Source organism: Bos indicus, chromosome 21 (assembly GCF_029378745.1).
Source record: "Bos indicus isolate NIAB-ARS_2022 breed Sahiwal x Tharparkar chromosome 21, NIAB-ARS_B.indTharparkar_mat_pri_1.0, whole genome shotgun sequence".
Taxonomy (NCBI): Eukaryota; Metazoa; Chordata; class Mammalia; order Artiodactyla; family Bovidae; genus Bos; species Bos indicus.
The window spans coordinates 28,754,315-28,772,662 of NC_091780.1; the positions used below are offsets into that span (position 1 = coordinate 28,754,315).

Here is an 18,348-nt window from a genome sequence, read left to right on the forward strand (position 1 = left end):
GAAAAGGCTAGATTGGCAGAAAATACCTTCATTCTTCCGGGACTTCACCAGGGTGACTTTGGTGGGTCTAGCAGGCTGACTGGAGGCTACAGACCGCCTGTCAGACCGCGGGGACAGACTCCTCTCCCGACTGGCACTCCTATCTCGGCCCCAGCTCTTCTCGCTCCTCCTGTTTGCCAGGGCCCCACGGCCACTTCTCGGGTCATGCGCTTCCTCGTCGTAACTGTCCTCTTCGTTCTCAGACACAGGCTCAGGATCAGGACGATTTACTGGGATCTGAACTTTCTTCTTCCTTCGAATGGTCTACAAATAAGAAAGGGGACAGTATGAGTTGACAGATGCACCTTCAGTTCTTCGGAGAGGAAAATCACATTTTTCTGGTCTCATATTAATTATGAATAACAGACATAATAGATAAATATAACCAATTACTAAGAAACACATTTCCATACTGGTTATCTTTCCTGCTTTACTGGTAAAAGATCTGGTTAAGAAGCACATTGGAATCGAGAGCTAATAAAGTTTTTATTTAATTCAGAACACCTTCTACGTGTAATAATCACAAGCTTAAAGGGGAACTAGTAACTGCTAGTGGTCTGAATAAAGGCAGGAGTGCTGTACCCTTAACACCACTGAGCATCCCACAGAGCTACCAAACCACTGCAGGCCCAACTCCATTCCTTACAAGCTTCAGAATCCATCAGGACCAAGGACCGCAAGTGTCCTGTGGGAACTCTAAGAGGCAAATTCACTGCACCTCCACACTAACACTGGACGAGTATGCTGGAGCTAATAACTTCATGATACTTTATCAATATAAACTGCTCTCAGATTCTCTCTCCAAAATGTGTACCTTCTGGTCCAGGTATGAACGTCTTTCGGCTTTTTCTCCTGGCTGGCTCTGGTGGTGATTAAGTTTCCCTGTCCATTTCTTTCCCTCACTTTCCGGAAGATCAAGGTCTGTGTGCACTGTCTGCTCACAAAGGGGCCGCCTACTCCCTGGCCTGGACCCTGTCTCCCCACACTGTGTACACGTGCTCTCATCAGAGATCTGCAAGATCTCCTTGGGGAACACTCCTGTCTTCTACTTCTGACACCATCATCTACTAAAACTCTTACCTGTCCATCTTGTTTCTGACTCCTCCATGACCTCCTATTCTCCTAAATCCATCAACTCCCTCCTAGTTTCAACAGCCTTCTTCCCAAGTTTGACAAGATGTCAGGCTTGGGTGTTTGAATGATTTTCTGCAGCCCCAGGACCCCACAGCCCTGAGCCTGCTAAGTCAGGACCTAGCCGCTCCAGAAGGCCAGCACCAGTCCCTATACTTTCAGGACCCTGTGGCCAGAGACCCCAGGACCAGCCTGGCTACCCTGGGCACTAGTCCTGGACACACAGGATCCTGACTCCATCTACCAGCAGGCCAACACCAGGACCCCTGGCCACACAGCCAGCCACCCAGTTCTACCCACCAGCAGGCTGACACCAGGACCCCTGGCCATGGAGCTTTTTAATAAAATCTGACATCCATGTATGATTGAAAAGAAAAAAAAAAAAAACTCAACTAAGTGCATATAGAGGGAACATAGCTCACATGAAAAAGGTCATATATAAGCTCACAGCTAACATCATATTCAGTGGTGTAAAGCTGAGAGCATTTTCTCTAAGACCAGGATCCCCACTGTCACTCTTTTACTCAAAGTACTACTGGAAGTCCTAGCTACAGTAATCAGACAAGAAAAAGAAATCCAAACTGGAAAGGAAGTAGGAACCTGTTGATGTGTGAGGATGACATGATACCACAAAGAAAATCCTAAAGACACCACCAATAAACTACCAGAGCTCATCAATAAGTTCAGCAAAGTTGCAGAATAAAAAACTAATACACAGAAATCTGTTGCATTTCTATACACTAACAACAAACTATCAGAAAGAGAAATTAAGAAAACAATCCCATTTATAAATTACATCAGAAAATAAAATTCCTGGGAGACAATCTAACTAAGGAGATAAAAGACCTAATTTGGAAAATAGAAAGACACAGATGCAAGAAACTAAAGACAAGAGGCAAACGTGGAAAGCTACAAGTTCATGGGCTGGAAGAATTAATGTTAACACAATCACACCACCCAAAGCAATCTACTTACCAAATGTAATCCCTCTCAAAATACCAGTGGCATTTTCCACAGAACAAGTAACTCTAAAATGTGTATGGAAAAACAAAAGACTGAATAGAAAAACAAACCAACCAACCCAGAAATAATCCTGAAAATGAAGAATAAAGCTGGAGGCAACATGTGTCCAGATCTCAAACTACACTACATGGTTACAGCCATCAAAACAGCATGGTATTACCACCAAAACTGACACATTAATCACTAGAACAGAACAGGAAGCCCAGAAGATGAATCCAGACTGACACGGGTGATTCATCCTTGACAAAGGAGGCAAGAATATATAGCCTCCTCCATAAATGGTGCTGGGAAAACAGGACATCTACATGTACAAGGATTCCACTGGACTACTCTTTCACACCACACACAAAAAATAAACTCAAAATGGATATAAGATTTAAATATAAGATCTGAATCCATAAAACTCCTAGAAGAAAACACAGGCAGTACATGTATCTGCCTCTTCAGGCAAGGGAAAGAAGAACAAAAATAAACAAATGGAACTACATCCAACTGAAAAGCTTTTACACAGTGAAGTTAACAATCAGCAAAACGAAAAGGCTGCTGATGAAATGGGAGAAGACATTTGCAAATGACATGACCCACAAGGGGTTAATATCCAAAATATACCAAAATCTTACAAAACTCAGTATCAACAAATACATAAATCAGTAACTCGATTGAAAACTGGGCAAAGGATCTGAATAGACATCTTTTGGAAGAAGACATATAGATGGCTAACAGGCACACGAAAACATGCTCAATATTACTAACACTCAGGGAAATGGCAATCAAAACCACAATGGGCTATCACCTCCCACCTGTTAGAATAGCGATTATTAAAAAAACAAGGGCAAATGACAAGCGTTGATGAGGGAGAAACTAGCACGAGTGTGGAGCAAAGGGAAGTACTCGTGGTCTGCTAGTGGGAATGTAACCTGGTGCAGCCACGACAGAAAATAGCATAACCCATCTCAAAAAATTAAAAATAGAACTACCATATGATCCAGCAAATTCAACTCCTATTTATCCAAACAAAACACTGAACAGAAAAGATGTTTATGGAAACCCCCTGGTGGTCCAGTGGTTAGGGCTCCACCTTCCACACCAGGAGGCTCAAGTTCAATCCCTGGCCGGGTAACTAAGATCCCACATGCCACAAGGCCAAAATAAAGTAAGAAAAGAGAGAAGACATTTGCACTCCTATGTTCACTGCAGCATTATTTACAATATCTAAGAAACAGAGGCAATGCAAGTATCCATCAATAGATTAATTGATGAAGATTTGATACACACACACACACACACACACACACGAATACTACTCAGCCATGAAAATAATGTGCCATTTGCAACAACATGAATGGACCGGGAGGGCATTATATTAAGTGAAATAATATGTGGAATCTAAAAAAACAGATGAACAAACCTAACAAGATAAAGATGGAGTTACAGATACAGTGAAGAAATGGGTGGTTGCCAGAGGAGGAGAGAAACAGAAGAGAGAAACCAAGAGGTACAAACTTCAGTTGCAAAATAAATGGGTCATGGGTGTGAAATGTATGGTGTGGGAAACACAGTAACTGTGCAATCCCTTTGTGTAGTGACATAATGTAGCTAGACTTATCTTGGTGACTTTGAAATGTAGAGAAATACAGAATCACTGTGTTGTTAAACAGGGACTAACACAGTGTTGTAGGTCAATTATACTCCAAAAACAAACAAATTTATAGAAAAAGAGGTCAGACTTGTGGTTATAGAGGTGGTGGGGGTGGGGGATTGGATGAAGAAAATCAGAAAGTGTTAAGCTTCCCTTTATAAGATAAATGAGTAGTAGGGGTGTCATGGACAACATAACAAATATAATTAAAGTTGATAAGACTAAATTGTAAGAGTTTTCACCTCAAAGAAAAAAAATCTTTTCTATTCCTTTAATTTTGTATCTCTATGAGGTGATGGATGCTTACTACACATACCATGGTCATCATTCCATGAAGCCACATCAGCCTGCTGCACCCCTTCAACTTGCACAGTGTTAGCTGTCACCTGTGTCTCAATAAGGCTTGTCGTGTATGAGGACAAACTCTGATCCTGTGCTAGGTCCCCTCTGGGTGGCCGAACCCCCCCACTCTATGATGACATCATCCTCTACAAATTCATCTTACTTCAGAGAATCCTTTCATTTCTTCTGCAATCCTCTCATCTACCTCTAGCTGCCTTAGATTCTGTGGAATCGACTAACAAGGCTGCCCCAGACCGTTCTCTGAGACATCATGCATCTGGGCTGATTTGCAGAGATCAGTCACTTCACATCCCCTCCACGCCTACATGTTTTCAGTATTTCATTTATTTAGTCTTCCTTCCTGGTCTCAAAGACAAGTCCATCCTTCCTCCTCATGAGCAACACCCTTTCAGAAGAGCTTATTCTTATCCCTCCCCTCCTGCATGACCTTTCCTCATCATTTACCACTCCCTGCCCCAGGTACCACCCTATTTACCTCCAGCCTGTCCTCTGCCTACTAACTGGCATATGCATGTGCTACTCATTTCCAAGTCATCATCTTTTCTCTTCTTTTTGTGACTAACTTTATTCAAAGGGCTGCTCCACACTTAATACAATACCTTTTGACCACTAAGAGTGATCCGAGAAGGCCTCTCGGAGGGAATAACATTGAAGCTGAAGGTCAGCAAGGAGCAAGATGCTAGCATGTGGAAAGGACAGGCAGCTGAGGCCTGTGCTGAACACAGGAAAGGCGCCAGCACTGCTGCTCCCAGTACCGCCCTGCTGAGCCCTTCTCGGCCACATCTCCTGTAAGGCACCCCTAACGGCCTTCCTGAGTTTTGCCTCTATTTCCATCTCCTACATTTGGTATTAGAAGCTATTCTGTTAGCACTTTGATCGTCAACTGCTCCCTAGTAAGGTATAATCATATCCATCCAGCTTGTGGATGAATCACAAGCTGGAATCAAGATTGCTGGGAGAAATATCAACCACCTCAGATATGCAGATGACACCACCCTAATGACACAAAGTGAAGAACTAAAGAGCCTCTTGATGAGGAGAGGAAAAAGAAGAGAGTGAGGAAGTTGGCTTAAAACTCAACATTCAAAAGACTAAGATCATGGAATCCAGTCCCATCACTTCATGGCAAATAGATGGGGAAAAATGGAAACAGTAACAGATTTTATTTTCTTGGGCTCCAAAATCACTGTAGATGGTGACTACAGCCTTGAAATTTAAAAACGTTTGCTCCTTGGAAGAAAAGCTATGGAAAACCTAGACAGCATCATTAAAAAGCAGAGATGTCACCTTGCGGACAAAGGTCCATATTGTCAAAGCTATGGTTTTTCCAGTAGTCGTATGGATGTGCAAGTTGGACCATAAAGAAGGCTGAGCACTGAAGAACTGATGCCTTTACACTGTGGTACTGGAGAAGACTCTTAAGAGTCCCTTGGAAACCAAGGAGATCAAACCAGTCAATCCTAAAGGAAATCAACCCTTAATACTTATTGAAAGGAGTGATACTGAAGCTCCAATAATTTTGCTACCTCATATGAGGAGTTGACTCACTAGAAAAGACTGTGATGCTGGGAAAGATTGAAGGCAGGAGAAAAAGAGGGTGGCAGAGGATGAGATGGTTGGATGGCATCACCGACTGGATGGACATAAGTTTGAGCAAACTGGGAGATGGTGAAGGACAGGAAAGCCTAGTGGGCTACAGTCCATGGGGTAGCAACAGGTCAGACACAACTTAGCAACTGAACAACAACAATAACAAGATATCAACAGGGCTTCCCAGGTGGCTCAGTGGGTAAAGAATCTGCCTGCAATGCAGGAGATGCAGGTTCAAACCGTAGGTTAGACAGATCCCCTGGAGGAGGGCATGGCAATTCACACTAGTATGCATGCTCAGAGAATCCCATGGACAGAGGAACCTGGTGGGCTACATACAGTCCATAGGGTCACAGAGTTGGACAGGACTGAAGTTACATAGTGCGTGCACAGGCGCGCGCGCACACACACACACACAATACAAACAAAAACAAAGTAACCAATGGAGTCCTCAAAGCTTTCCCTATCATTCCCCCAGGAGAGTTGAGTGTACACCACTCCTCTGAAATCTGCGCCTGAAGCCCTCTCCATCTCTGGTTATGTGCATTATGCTGATGATTATGTGTACCTCCCCATGGAGCCTGCTGAAATTCAAGTTCCCTGAGAAGTATTTGCACCCAGTAAGTATTTAACTCACTGAAAAATATCCAATCCTGCTATGATTCTCCATTTATACTATGAATAAACCCACAAAGGCTTGCTGATCATGCCTGATTTTAACACAAATATTTTCTCAGGTTTTTTTTTTTTTTTGATGAGGACCATTTTTAAAATCTTTACTGAATTTGTTACAGTCTTGCTTCTGTTTTATGATTTGGTTTCATGGCTTCAAGGCATGTGGCATCTTAGTTCCCTGACCAAGGACTGACCCCTTCCTCACCCCCTGCACTGGAAGGCTAACAAGCCTTAATCACTGAACTGCCAGGAAGTCCCAACTGTGAAAATTTTGACAAAAAAATTGGGGGAAAATGCTTACTTCAAAACAGCCTAGCTGAATAAAAGATTCAAATATAAAATAAAATAATGAAATTTCATAGGTACCAGAATAAAACACAAGATATACACTCATAACTCTGCTAAGCACCAAACGCTTAGACTTCCGTAAGCACCAAAGGCAGAGTCAAGTAAAAGTCTGACAGATAGGACCGGATAAAAATGAAAACATTTCCATGACGAAACAAGGTGACAGAAAAACAAACCAAAAAATACCATAAACTTATACACACTGAAAAAATAATTGGAAAAACAATGTATGCTGTATATACAACAAAGGCTAATCACCTTAATATAAAAACACTAGTGTGACAGCATCACGATGGAAGAGCAAAGGATAGGAACAGGCAAAGGAACATTATGGGAAATATACACACCACATGATAATCAAATCCACCTGTAATTTAAAAATCCTCATTTGACACAACGAGAGAAGCCACTGCAATGAGAAAGCTGTGCACCACAACTAGCGAGTAGCTTCCACTCACCCCAACTAGAGAAAAGCCCGCGCAGCAATGAAGATCAGGCACGGCCAAAAAAAAAAAAAGATAAGACTCCTCATTTGATGTAAGTTTAGTCCATCAGCTTGGCAGAGACGTCAAGGGCTGATGAAACTGGACTCTCAAAACCTTACTGGTTCTCTGACTGGCAAAACAGCAACCCACGTAGCTCAAGTCATTCATGCCACCTGACTCCAAAAAGCCACTCCCAAGAAAAGGAACTGAATAAGCAGGTACAAAATAACAATTCTCAACACAACTTTTAAAAAATACCTGTGGGAAAAAAAAAAAAAATACCTGTGGGAGCTGGACACTTAAATGCCCATGAGCAAGCGGGGGAGGAAGAGTGAGGTGTGCATACACTGAGACACTACACAGCCATGCATCCACACACTCGAGCGTTCACATAGCTCATCTCTGGAAAGTTTCTGCCCATTCACTTCATAATGCTTTTTTTTGGTATGTTCAGAATTTCAGTAAAAATTATACATGTTCAGTACACTATAAACACTTTTTCTATCTTCTCTTCACCTGCTGTTAAACAAAATGAAGCATATTTATGGTAGTTATATTGTCAAAGGAGTTCTAAGATTTTAATTCAATGGAAAAGAAATTTACTGAGCCTAACACCCAGGGAGGGTTTTAGTTAATGGAAAGATATAAACTGACAACCATAAATATGTAAGAGAACAGGGAAGAAGGAAGACTAGCAGATCAGAAAGCAGGAGGGAAGGAGCCGGTTACTCAGAACTAGGCAGGGGTGGGGAGCATATATCACATCTGAGGTTCTTGCAATGAAAGGCCACATTGTAAGATACTATGGCTTTATCCTCAAACAGTGATGAAAAACTTGGCATCAACAGATGACATGATCCACTCTCTTTAGATGCAGAACTGAACAACTACCCTTTGGTGACTGAACAGAATTCCACCCAACCCTCTACAGCTTCTCCCTGAAGAGCGAAAATATTTGCCCAACATGAGTTCCACCTTCCCAAATGACACAGACAAGCAGTGAGAGGAGGACTCGGGTTGCTTTGTACATGTGCTGTTTCAAATACATAACAGAAAATCATTGCTTCTTATAAATCACTGCTATGGTGAGAAAGTCTGGAGTACAAATAACAATTTTCCTGGATGTATTATTGATGTGGGGCATACACACTGAACATTCTGCATGAAAAAATAAAACAGTTCCATATTCTAGAAGAATGAAGTTGGAGCTAAAGCCCATAACTTCAGGTACAGGAGGAAAAATTCAATTTATCTAAGGTACTCAACTGGAATATGCAGCAACTCAACCAAAGAACACTTACTCAATTTATAAAAACCAACAATTATAAAAATTAGCCATTTGCTTCTGTAAACATTACAATCTCATGTTGTTATAAAAACTGTGAAAAAACTCTACCATCAACTAGCCAGTCTGCACATGAACCACACTTTAAGACAACATCAGAGTTACAGCTGTAAAAACACAACTACAATGAAAATTCTGAACACACCTGCACATTAGAAGCTGCCTGTCATTTGGAATGCGGTAACTGAATACTGGGAGCGCTGCCATGAGAAAAGTAGGGACACTGCTGCAGAGTGTCCATACCAGTGGACATGGCAGCCTGCACCCAGTGACAGGGCCTCCGACTGGGGGTGAGGGCAGTCTCAGGAAGCACCCCTCTGGCTCTCAGCACAGCTCCCAGAGGTCATACCAAGGCAGGCCTCCTCATTGCTGCTCTCTCCACTCTGCTGGGTCCACTGTGGTTCAGCCAATCTGCTGCAAAGCAGAAGGTTCTCAAGGGACAGGGCAGGACAGTCTCTGCCTTCTGCTCCATACACAGGAGCCAAGGCCTCACAGAACCTCAATCAGGCATTTCAGAGTTTAAATGAAAAAGAAAAGGGTAGCCAAGTGGCTAAGGTGCTCCTCTATGTAGAAATATACATGTATATGTATATATTTTTTTGGCCACATGCGTGCAGGCACCTAGTTCTCAGACCAGGGACTGAACCCATGCCCTGCAGTGAAAGCACAGAGTCCTAACCACTGAACAGCCAGGAAAGTCTCTATGTAGATGTAATTTTTTTAAAGTAGGATTTTAACATTAAATCCATTCTCTGTCACAACTGCCTAGTTTTAACTGTGATTTGAGGCCAGTTACTGAAAGCTGAGCGCTGAAGAATTGATGCTTTTGAACTGTGGTGTTGGAGAAGACTCCTGAGAGTCCCTTGGACTGCAATATCCAACCAGTCCATTCTAAAGGAGATCAACCCTGGGACTTCTTTGGAAGGAATGATGCTAAAGCTGAAACTCCAGTACTTTGGCCCACCTCATGCGAAGAGTTGACTCATTGGAAAAGACTCTGATGCTGAGAGGGATTGGGGGCAGGAGGAAAAGGGGACGACAGAGGATGAGATGGCTGGATGGCATCACCGACTCGATGGACGTGAGTTTGAGTGAACTCCGGGAGATGGTGACGGACAGGGAGGCCTGGCATGCTGCGGTTCAGGGGTTGCAAAGAGTCAGACACGACTGAGTGACTGGACTGACTGACTGAGAGATTACTGAACTTTAATTTCTTACTAAAAACAAGAAAAACAGGGGGAAAAAAAAAAAACTTTAAATATGAAGTAAGAGCATAGCAAACATACGAAAAAACAACAAAAGTACCCTGAACAATTCTAACAAAACAACCCTTACCACTCTCTCTTTCCTCAAACTGTATCACAGTAACAAGGTAGCAACGCTATGTGTTTAAGGGATGACATAAACTTTACCTATTAAACAAATCCTGTAACAGAAAAATACGGCTATAGACTTTAAACGGATTATATGTCAAGATTTCACCTAATTTAAGTGTTTTTTTAAAAAAAGGAAATATTAAGCCATAAAGAAGTAATTATTTAACCAGGAATTCCTTCCTTCCTCTACAACCAAAAAAATCCTGGAATCTGAGCTTTGAGAAAATACACACCAGTAACAAAACGTACCACCAGTATCAGAAGAGGTGCTCTATGTGTAAATAACTTGAACTACTGTCCCAGATTTTATTTTCTTAAATGGGAAGAATGAAATCAAACACCAAAAACATATCAACAGTGCAGCTGGTACCTTTATAAAGTTAGAGGTAAAAAACACTTACAATTTTTGCATTTTTCCCACTTTTCCTTAGTTGCTGAACAGCAAACGCATGCTCAACATTATCCATGGAGACTCCATTAACCATTGCCACCCGGTCATTTTCCCTAAAGAAAAAAAAAGATCAAAACAACATGTTAGACAGAATCACACAGATAAGTTTATAAAGGAGTTTTCAAGATAGGATTTTAAAAAGATATTCCCATTATGGGCTAATTAATCTATCTTCAGATCAATAATTATAAACATGTACAACTATTTTCTTTCAGATCACCCACAAGAAATGTTTAGCAAGTAACTAACCACAGGTCATTTATTATTTACCTATTAATACAAAGGTTCCTGAAAGGATTGAACAGGTATACTGCTGTTGTTGGTCAGTGGCCAAGTCATGTCCAATTCTTTGCAATCCACTGGACTGTAGCACGCCAGGCTCCTCTGTTAATGGGATTTTCCAGGCAAGAATACTGGAGTGGGTTGCCATTCCCATCTCCAGGGGATCTTCCTGATTCACGGATCGAACCTGGGTCTCCTGCATTTGCAGGCAGAATCTTTACCACTTGATCCACCCTTGAAACCCTGATCAGGTACTATAGCACACAAAATGACTTCTGCTGGTACAGTTACATGCATTCAATGACACTAAGTCATAAGCCTGGAAAAAGTTATTCTATCTTTAAAGATAAAGCCTTTCTCCTTCCAGTTTTCTTTCAGTCCTCCTACTAATCATACTCATGTTTTTGCAAGTGCATTTTTTGCCTCTCTTCAATCTTGCTAATCTTCCTGCTTAACAAGAAATGGTAAGACTCTTAGTGAGCAGCTCCTGAAGGCTAGATTCTACTCCAAACTGAGTAACAAGTTTTATTTTCACTATCTTTATTTTTTATAGCGACCTACTTAAGGTAAGTGAAACTAGCTTTCCATTTATGACAGATAAGCATAAACACATATTAATTTAGAGGAATCACTAGCATGATGTGCTGGTGGCAGAGGGCAGGAGAGTACCTGTGACCTGGTGCCCACGAGGAGAAAGAAGCACACTTACTGCAGCTGTCCTTCCGCAGGCCCCCCCTTCAGCACATCTGAAATCACGATGGAGGTTTCCCCGCTCTGGAAATGTGGATTATCTCTTCCACCAGATATTGCAATTCCAAATCCAAATCCAGGAGCCTGAAATAACAATTAGAGTAAAATGTCATTATCAGGTCATCGTCTACAGTCAGTCCTACACAAAACACTCCTCACTTGTCCAGACACGCACGAGGATGAGAGATCCTGGTATGGGAACACAGCTCTAATGAATGTAATGCTGGGTGGAACAGAAAACTGAAAACTGCCAACCACGCCAATGTTAAGAACTACCACACACTTAAAAATTCTCAACACTGAAATTCTCAGTTCCTTTTGGCTTATCAGAAGGTTTCTTGAGGGAATTGGCAGTGCCCCAGTATGATCACCACAAACACTGGCAAACAATTCATAAATGACTCTTATCTGCAACAGAAAGGAGTATAGTGTTGGTATGTGCTACAAGATGGGGAACCTGGAAAACAATGCTATCTAAAGGAAGCCAACTACGAAAGACCACACACATATACAATTCCTCTTATATGAGATTAAAGACCAACACGTTTAAGACAAAGTAGACTGGTGATCTGCTGAGGGCCAGGGTGGTGGAAGGAGACCCAACCAGTCCATTCTAAAGGAGATCAACCCTGGGATTTCTTTGGAAGGAATGATGCTAAAGCTGAAACTCCAGTACTTTGGCCACCTCATGCGAAGAGTTGACTCATTGGAAAAGACTCTGATGCTGGGAGGGATTGGGGGCAGGAGGAGAAGGGGATGACAGAGGATGAGATGGTTGGATGGCATCATTGATTCGATGGACGTGAGTTTGAGTGAACTCTGGGAGATGGTGATGGACAGGGAGGCCTGGCGTGCTGCGATTCATGGGGTCGCAAAGAGTTGGACACGACTGAGCAACTGAACTGAACCGAACTGAGGGTGGTGGAGATGGATGGAGAGATGGGGGAGGAATGGTTTATGAGTACATTATTTCTTTTTAGGGTAATGAAATGTTTAAAAAGTGGTGATGGTCCTACAGCTCTGTGACTAAACTAAAAAGTCACTAAATTATACATTTTAAAGGGTGAATTGTATAGTATATGAATTACATTGCAGTAAAGCTACCGCCCACCCTCCCCAAAATAAGGCTAATGTGAAAAACAAACAGAAAAACATCTGGGTGGCCAAAGTAAAGGCAACTGCCTGAATTTATGTTTCCAAAATAACACAAAGCAAATCACTAGGCAAAACCATACCTTTGGTATAATTCAGAAAAAGAGAATATCCAAATTTCAAAACAGCTAGACACAGGGCTCAAATTTCAAAAATAAATAAAATAGGAAATATTAGAAAGAAAACAACTATTAGTACGCAATGAGAAAACGTAAGAGACTACAGAACAAATTCAAATAAATGGGATAACTCAGATAATGGAAAATTTTGTAAGGAAATACAGATTATTGAAATTGATTCTATTAGAAATTACATTTAAACAACCCAATTTCTGGAGAAGAAACAGAGATAGTTATGAGGAAATTATCTCACAAAAAATACCAGGCACAGATATTTCACAGGGGAATTCCACCAAAACATCGATGTCCAGAGAGCCTTGGAACTCCATGAGCTGTTCCAGAGCATTCTAACATTAAAGGGAGATTTCTGAACTCTTCTCAAGAAGCAATTATAACACTGACATCTAAATGTGATAATGACTCCCCATGATCAAAATAGAGCCCCCTCCAAATAGTACAGCCTAACACCATTTTTAAAGGCCTACATCATATAAATACACCATGACAAGGTGGTTTATTTCCAAAACTGGTGTTATTAGGAAAGCCATTATATGAGTTATATACTAGTAAAACTAGCGGGGGGGGGGGGGGGGGGGGGGCGGCGGAAATTCAGAGATTAAATTCATAGACCCTGAAAAGGCCTTTGACAAAATCCAACATTCACGACCAAGGGGTGGGGTCGGGGGTGGGGGGTGGCGAATTAAGAAGACGCTTTCAATCTATTTTAATATTTTTTTCCCACACACATTATTTGAAAAGGAAAGGAGTTACTTTAGGAAGTCTCTAAGGTAATGATGGATATTCACATTTCATTTTATATCGGTAAGTGACAGTTTCTTAGGAGGAGGCTGTAGTGTGCAACCTGAAACTGACACAGAGGACCTTCTGTATTTGTTGTTAAACGAACACCCGTCCACTGGCCCATTCTGGACTTTGAATGGATACTTTATCCATCGTGATTTTATAATAGCATGAAACTGAAAGTCGTTTTGTCATGTCTGACTCTCTGCAAACCCATAGACTATACATACAGTCCATGGAATTCTCCAGGCCAGAATACTGGAGTGGGTAGCCTTTCTCTTCTCCAGGGGATCTTCCCAACCCAGGGATCGAACCCAGGTCTCCGGCATTGCAGGTGGATTCTTTACCAGCTGAGCCACAAGGGAAGACCAAGAATACTAGAGTGGGTAGCCTATCCCTTTTCCATCTTCCCAACCCAGGAATTGAACCAGGGTCTCCTGAATTGCAGGTAGATTCTTTACCAACTGAGCTATCAGGGAAGCCTTATAAGAGATGTCTTTAGTCATCTGGAAAATACTTCAAATGATGACACATTCCATCATTATATAACACTTTTTAAAGTTATGCTTTAATGAATATCACCACCAATGCAATCACAGTCTTAAAGTACTGCAAAGTATTGAGCTCATCTCATGGTGGCAGATAATCCAAATTTTTGTGAAAAAATTCAATTTTCCTTGCCTGGAAACAAATATTATCAGCTGTCTTCCTTAAAGGAACAAGTAGTTACTGGAGAGAAATACCTGTCAAACATTCCAGTCTGGATAATCATTCCTTCAAATAAAAACAGTGTCACATACACCAATACGCAGCTGGTTGAGCTTGCAATTCAATCAGCACATAAGTACTTCACTATAAAGCAGAAATGCCTTATGCATATTTCCCATTTCAATATATGGTAGCATGCTAGTATCTTTTAATTTTTGTATTTTTTAATACTTTTATTTACTTTCTGACTATGCTGCGTGCGTTTTCATTGCTGTGCCCGGGCTTTGCCTAATTGCAGCAAGGGAGGATTATCTCTAATTGTGTTGCATGGGCTTCTCTTGTTGCAGAGTAGGGGCTCTTGGCCACATGGGCTTCCGTAGTTGCAGCTCCTCTGGCAGATGATTTTTTAAATGTCTTTTCACAAGCTGACATAGTAAAACTAGTAACTTTTACTACTTTCAGTTACTCTGCAGCAGAACTGGAAGCGCTCTTAGGGAGCCCAGGGCTCCCTGAGGGTCTAGTGCCACACTCCTTGATCTGTCAGGGCTGAGGCCAGATTCACCTCATACCTCTGCTGCTGAAACTTCACTACAAGTATCAACACAGTGAAAAAGACAAATGATCTTTTTGTGTTGTTATGTAAATAGTTTGTACTAAGTACAAAAAGACTTCAGAGACCTTCGGGGTCCTCAGCCCATACTTCTGAAACACTGACATTAAAAACCACTGAAAAATGTGGGGGGAAAAAAGAGCCAATGAAACACACAATTCAAAGATATGAACTGTTAAAACTCATAATTAGAGAAATACAAATTAAAATCACATAGAGAATGGTAAAAAATTAAAGTCTAACAGCACATTTTGTTGAGGAGGCTACAGCAAAAGAGGCCCCACTGCTAATGGTCACGCAAAGTGCTGCAGCTCTGTGGGGAGGAACCTGGCAATCCTAACGAAATCACAAACTGTTTACTCACACAACAGTAAGAAAACACACATGTGCACAGTCATTCACTGCAGACTGTTAGCTGCAAATACTGGAAAAAACTAATGCCCAAGGGTTATCTCCAGGGCAGGGTTGGGAGGGGTGTGTTCAGTTCAGTTCAATTTGCAACCCCATGGACTGCAGCACGCCAGGCCCCCCTGTCCATCACCAACTCCCGGAGTTTACTCAAACTCATGTCCATTAAGTTGGTGGTGTCATCCAACCATCTCAATCCTGTCGTCCCCTTCTCCTCCCTCCTTCAATCTTTCCTAGCATCAGGATCTTTTCCAATGAGTCACTTCTTCACATCAGGTGGCCAAAGTATTGGAGTTTCAGCTTCAGCATCAATCCTTCTAATGAATATTCAGGACTGATTTCCTTAACGATGGACTGGCTGGATCTCCTTACCATCCAAGGGACTCTCAAGAGTTTTCTCCAAAACCACAGGTCAAAAGCATCAATTCTTCTGCACTCAGCTTTCTTTATAGTCCAACTCTCAGATCCATATATGACTACTGAAAGAACCATAGCTTTGACTAGATGGACCTTTGTTTGCCAAGTAATGTCTCTGCTTTTTAATATGCTGTCTAGGTTGCTCATAGGAGTCTTTTAATTTCATGGTTGCATTAACCATCTGCAGTGATTTTGGAGCCCAGGAAATAAAGTCTGTAACTGCTTCCATTGTTTCTCCATCTATGTGTCATGAAGTGACAGGACCGGATGCCATGATCTTCGTTTTTTGTTTAAGACAGCTTTTTCACTCTCCGCTTTCACTTTCATCAAGAGGCTCTTTAGTTCTTTTTTGGTTTCTGCCAGAAGGATGGTATCATCTGTGTCAGTTCAGTTCAGTTGCTCAGTCGTGTCCGACTCTTTGCGACCCCATGAACCGCAGCACAAGTCTCCCTGTCCATCATCAACTCCCAGAGTCCACCCAAACCCATGTCCACTGAGTCAGTGACACCATCCAACCATCTCACCCTCTTCTCCTTCTCCTGCTTTCAATCTTTCCCAGCATCAGGGTCTTTTCCAATGAGTCAGCACTTTGCATCAGGTGGCCAAAGTATTGGAGTTTCAGCTTCAACATCAGTCCTTCCAATGAGCACCCAGGACTGATCTCCTTTAGGATGGACTGGTTGGATCTCCTCGCAGTCCAAGGGACTGTCAAGAGTCTTCTCCAACACCACAGTTCAAACGCATCAATTCTGCACTCAGCTTTCTTTAGTCCAACTCTCACATCCATACATGACCACTGGAAAAACCATAGCCTTGACTAGATGGACCTTTGTGGCAAGTAATGTCTCTGCATTTTAATATGCTGTCTAGGTTGGTCATAACTTTCCTTCCAAGGAGTAAGTAAGCGTCTTTTAATTTCATGGTTATAATCACCATCTGCAGTGATTTTGGAGCCCAGAAAAATACAGTCAACCACTGTTTCCCCATCTATTTGCCATGAAGTGATGGCAGCGGATGCCATGATCTTAGTTTTCTGAATGTTGAGCTTTAAGCCAGCTTTTTTTACTATCCTCTTTCACTGTCATCAAGAGGCTCTTTAGTTCTTCCTCACTTTCTGCCGTAAGGGTGGTGTCATCTGCATATCTGAGGTTATTGATATTTCTCCTGGCAATCTTGAGGGATGTGTTATTCTTTGGCTTTTTTTCTTCCTTGGGAAGAAGCTAGGAGTAATCTTTTATTCTGTGTGCTTTAATGCTTACATTTATATCTTGCTTGATAGTTCTTCTTTTTCAAAAATTTAAAATGTAACACAAAAATATTAAAGAAATACCCCAAATGAAAATGTCAGGAACTCTCAAGGAGAGGAGAGATGAGTAGCTATTTCTGAAGATTTGCTTGTGAACAGTGAGTGCAGTTCTGGCTGCAGGAGACAGGGCCTCAGAGCCAGCAGACCTCACACTGTGGGGCGTCATCCTGCTGTGTCAGCACTCCCTAGGCTACCTTCATGACTACCCAGGAGGTCTTTGATGCTGAGCCCTGGCTGCAGATGAGACTCACTTGGGATCAGTGTCAAAAGTGCTTGACGATTTCCAGCCCCTCAACAGATATCAATTAAACAATACTCGATGAGGGCGATGGCAGGTATTCTTTTAAAAATCTCACATCATGCAAAATGCCAAGCTGGATAATTCCCAAGCTGGAATCAAGATTGCGGGGAGAAATATCAACAACTTCAGATATGAAGATAAAACCACTCTAATGACAGAAAGTGAAGAGGAAATAAAAAGCCTCTTGATGAAGGTGAGAGAGTAAAAAAGCTGGCTTAAAACTCAACATTCAAAAAACTAAGATCATGGCACCTGGTCCCAACACTTCACAGCAGACAAGGGAAAAGTGGAAACAGTGACAGATTTTATTTTCTTGAACTCCAAAATCATTACAGTCGGTGACTGCAGCCACAAAATTAAAAGACACCTGCTCTTTGGAAGGCAAGTCATGACAAACCTAGACATATTAAAAAGCAGAGATGTCACGTTCCTGACAAAATTCCACATAGTCAAAGCCATATTTTTCCAGTAGTCATGTATGGATATGAGAGCTGGCACATAAAGAAGCTGAGCGCAAAGAATTGATGCTTTCAAACTGTGGTGCTGGAGAAGACTCTGAGAGTCCCTTGGGCTGCAAGGAGATCAAACCAGTCAATCCTAAAGGAAATCAACCCTGAACATTCACTGGCAGGACTGATGCTGACGCTCCAATCCTTTGGCCACCTAATTCGAAGAACCAACTCACTGGAAAAGACCTTGATGCTGGGAAAGAATGAGGGCAGGAGGAGGAGGAGGGGATGAGAGAGGATGAGATGGCTAGATGCCATCATTGACTGAATGGATATGAGTCTGAGCAAACTGGGAGATACTGAAGGACAGGGAAGCCTGGCGTGCTAACAGCAACAAAGCGATTCTAATGGGCAGTCAGGGCTAAAAATGTCAGTCTTCAACACTGTGAACATCAGACGTGAGAGACAGTCACAACTCCACAAGGCTCAGCAACCCCCCTACACTTCCTTCTCCCAGGGAAGGCCCCCTCTGAAACCTGTGCAGACTGACACTGTCACCACGGTTTCATCTGGCCTCTCC

At 42.0% G+C, this 18,348-nt stretch overlaps 1 protein-coding gene across 8 annotated transcripts in view; it reads right to left on the reverse strand.

Moving 5' to 3' along the window:
• The window catches only part of TJP1 (tight junction protein 1), a 259,464-nt gene that overhangs the window by 47,220 nt on the left and 193,896 nt on the right, over nt 1-18,348 (reverse strand). For all 8 annotated transcript variants that reach the window (XM_070775278.1, XM_070775275.1, XM_070775274.1 and 5 more), the window contains 3 exons: nt 11,457-11,581; nt 10,416-10,518; nt 27-303 (listed from right to left, as the gene is read on the reverse strand). In XM_070775278.1, coding sequence (XP_070631379.1) covers nt 27-303; nt 10,416-10,518; nt 11,457-11,581 — 505 coding nt within the window. The remainder of the gene's footprint in view (nt 1-26; nt 304-10,415; nt 10,519-11,456; nt 11,582-18,348) is intronic.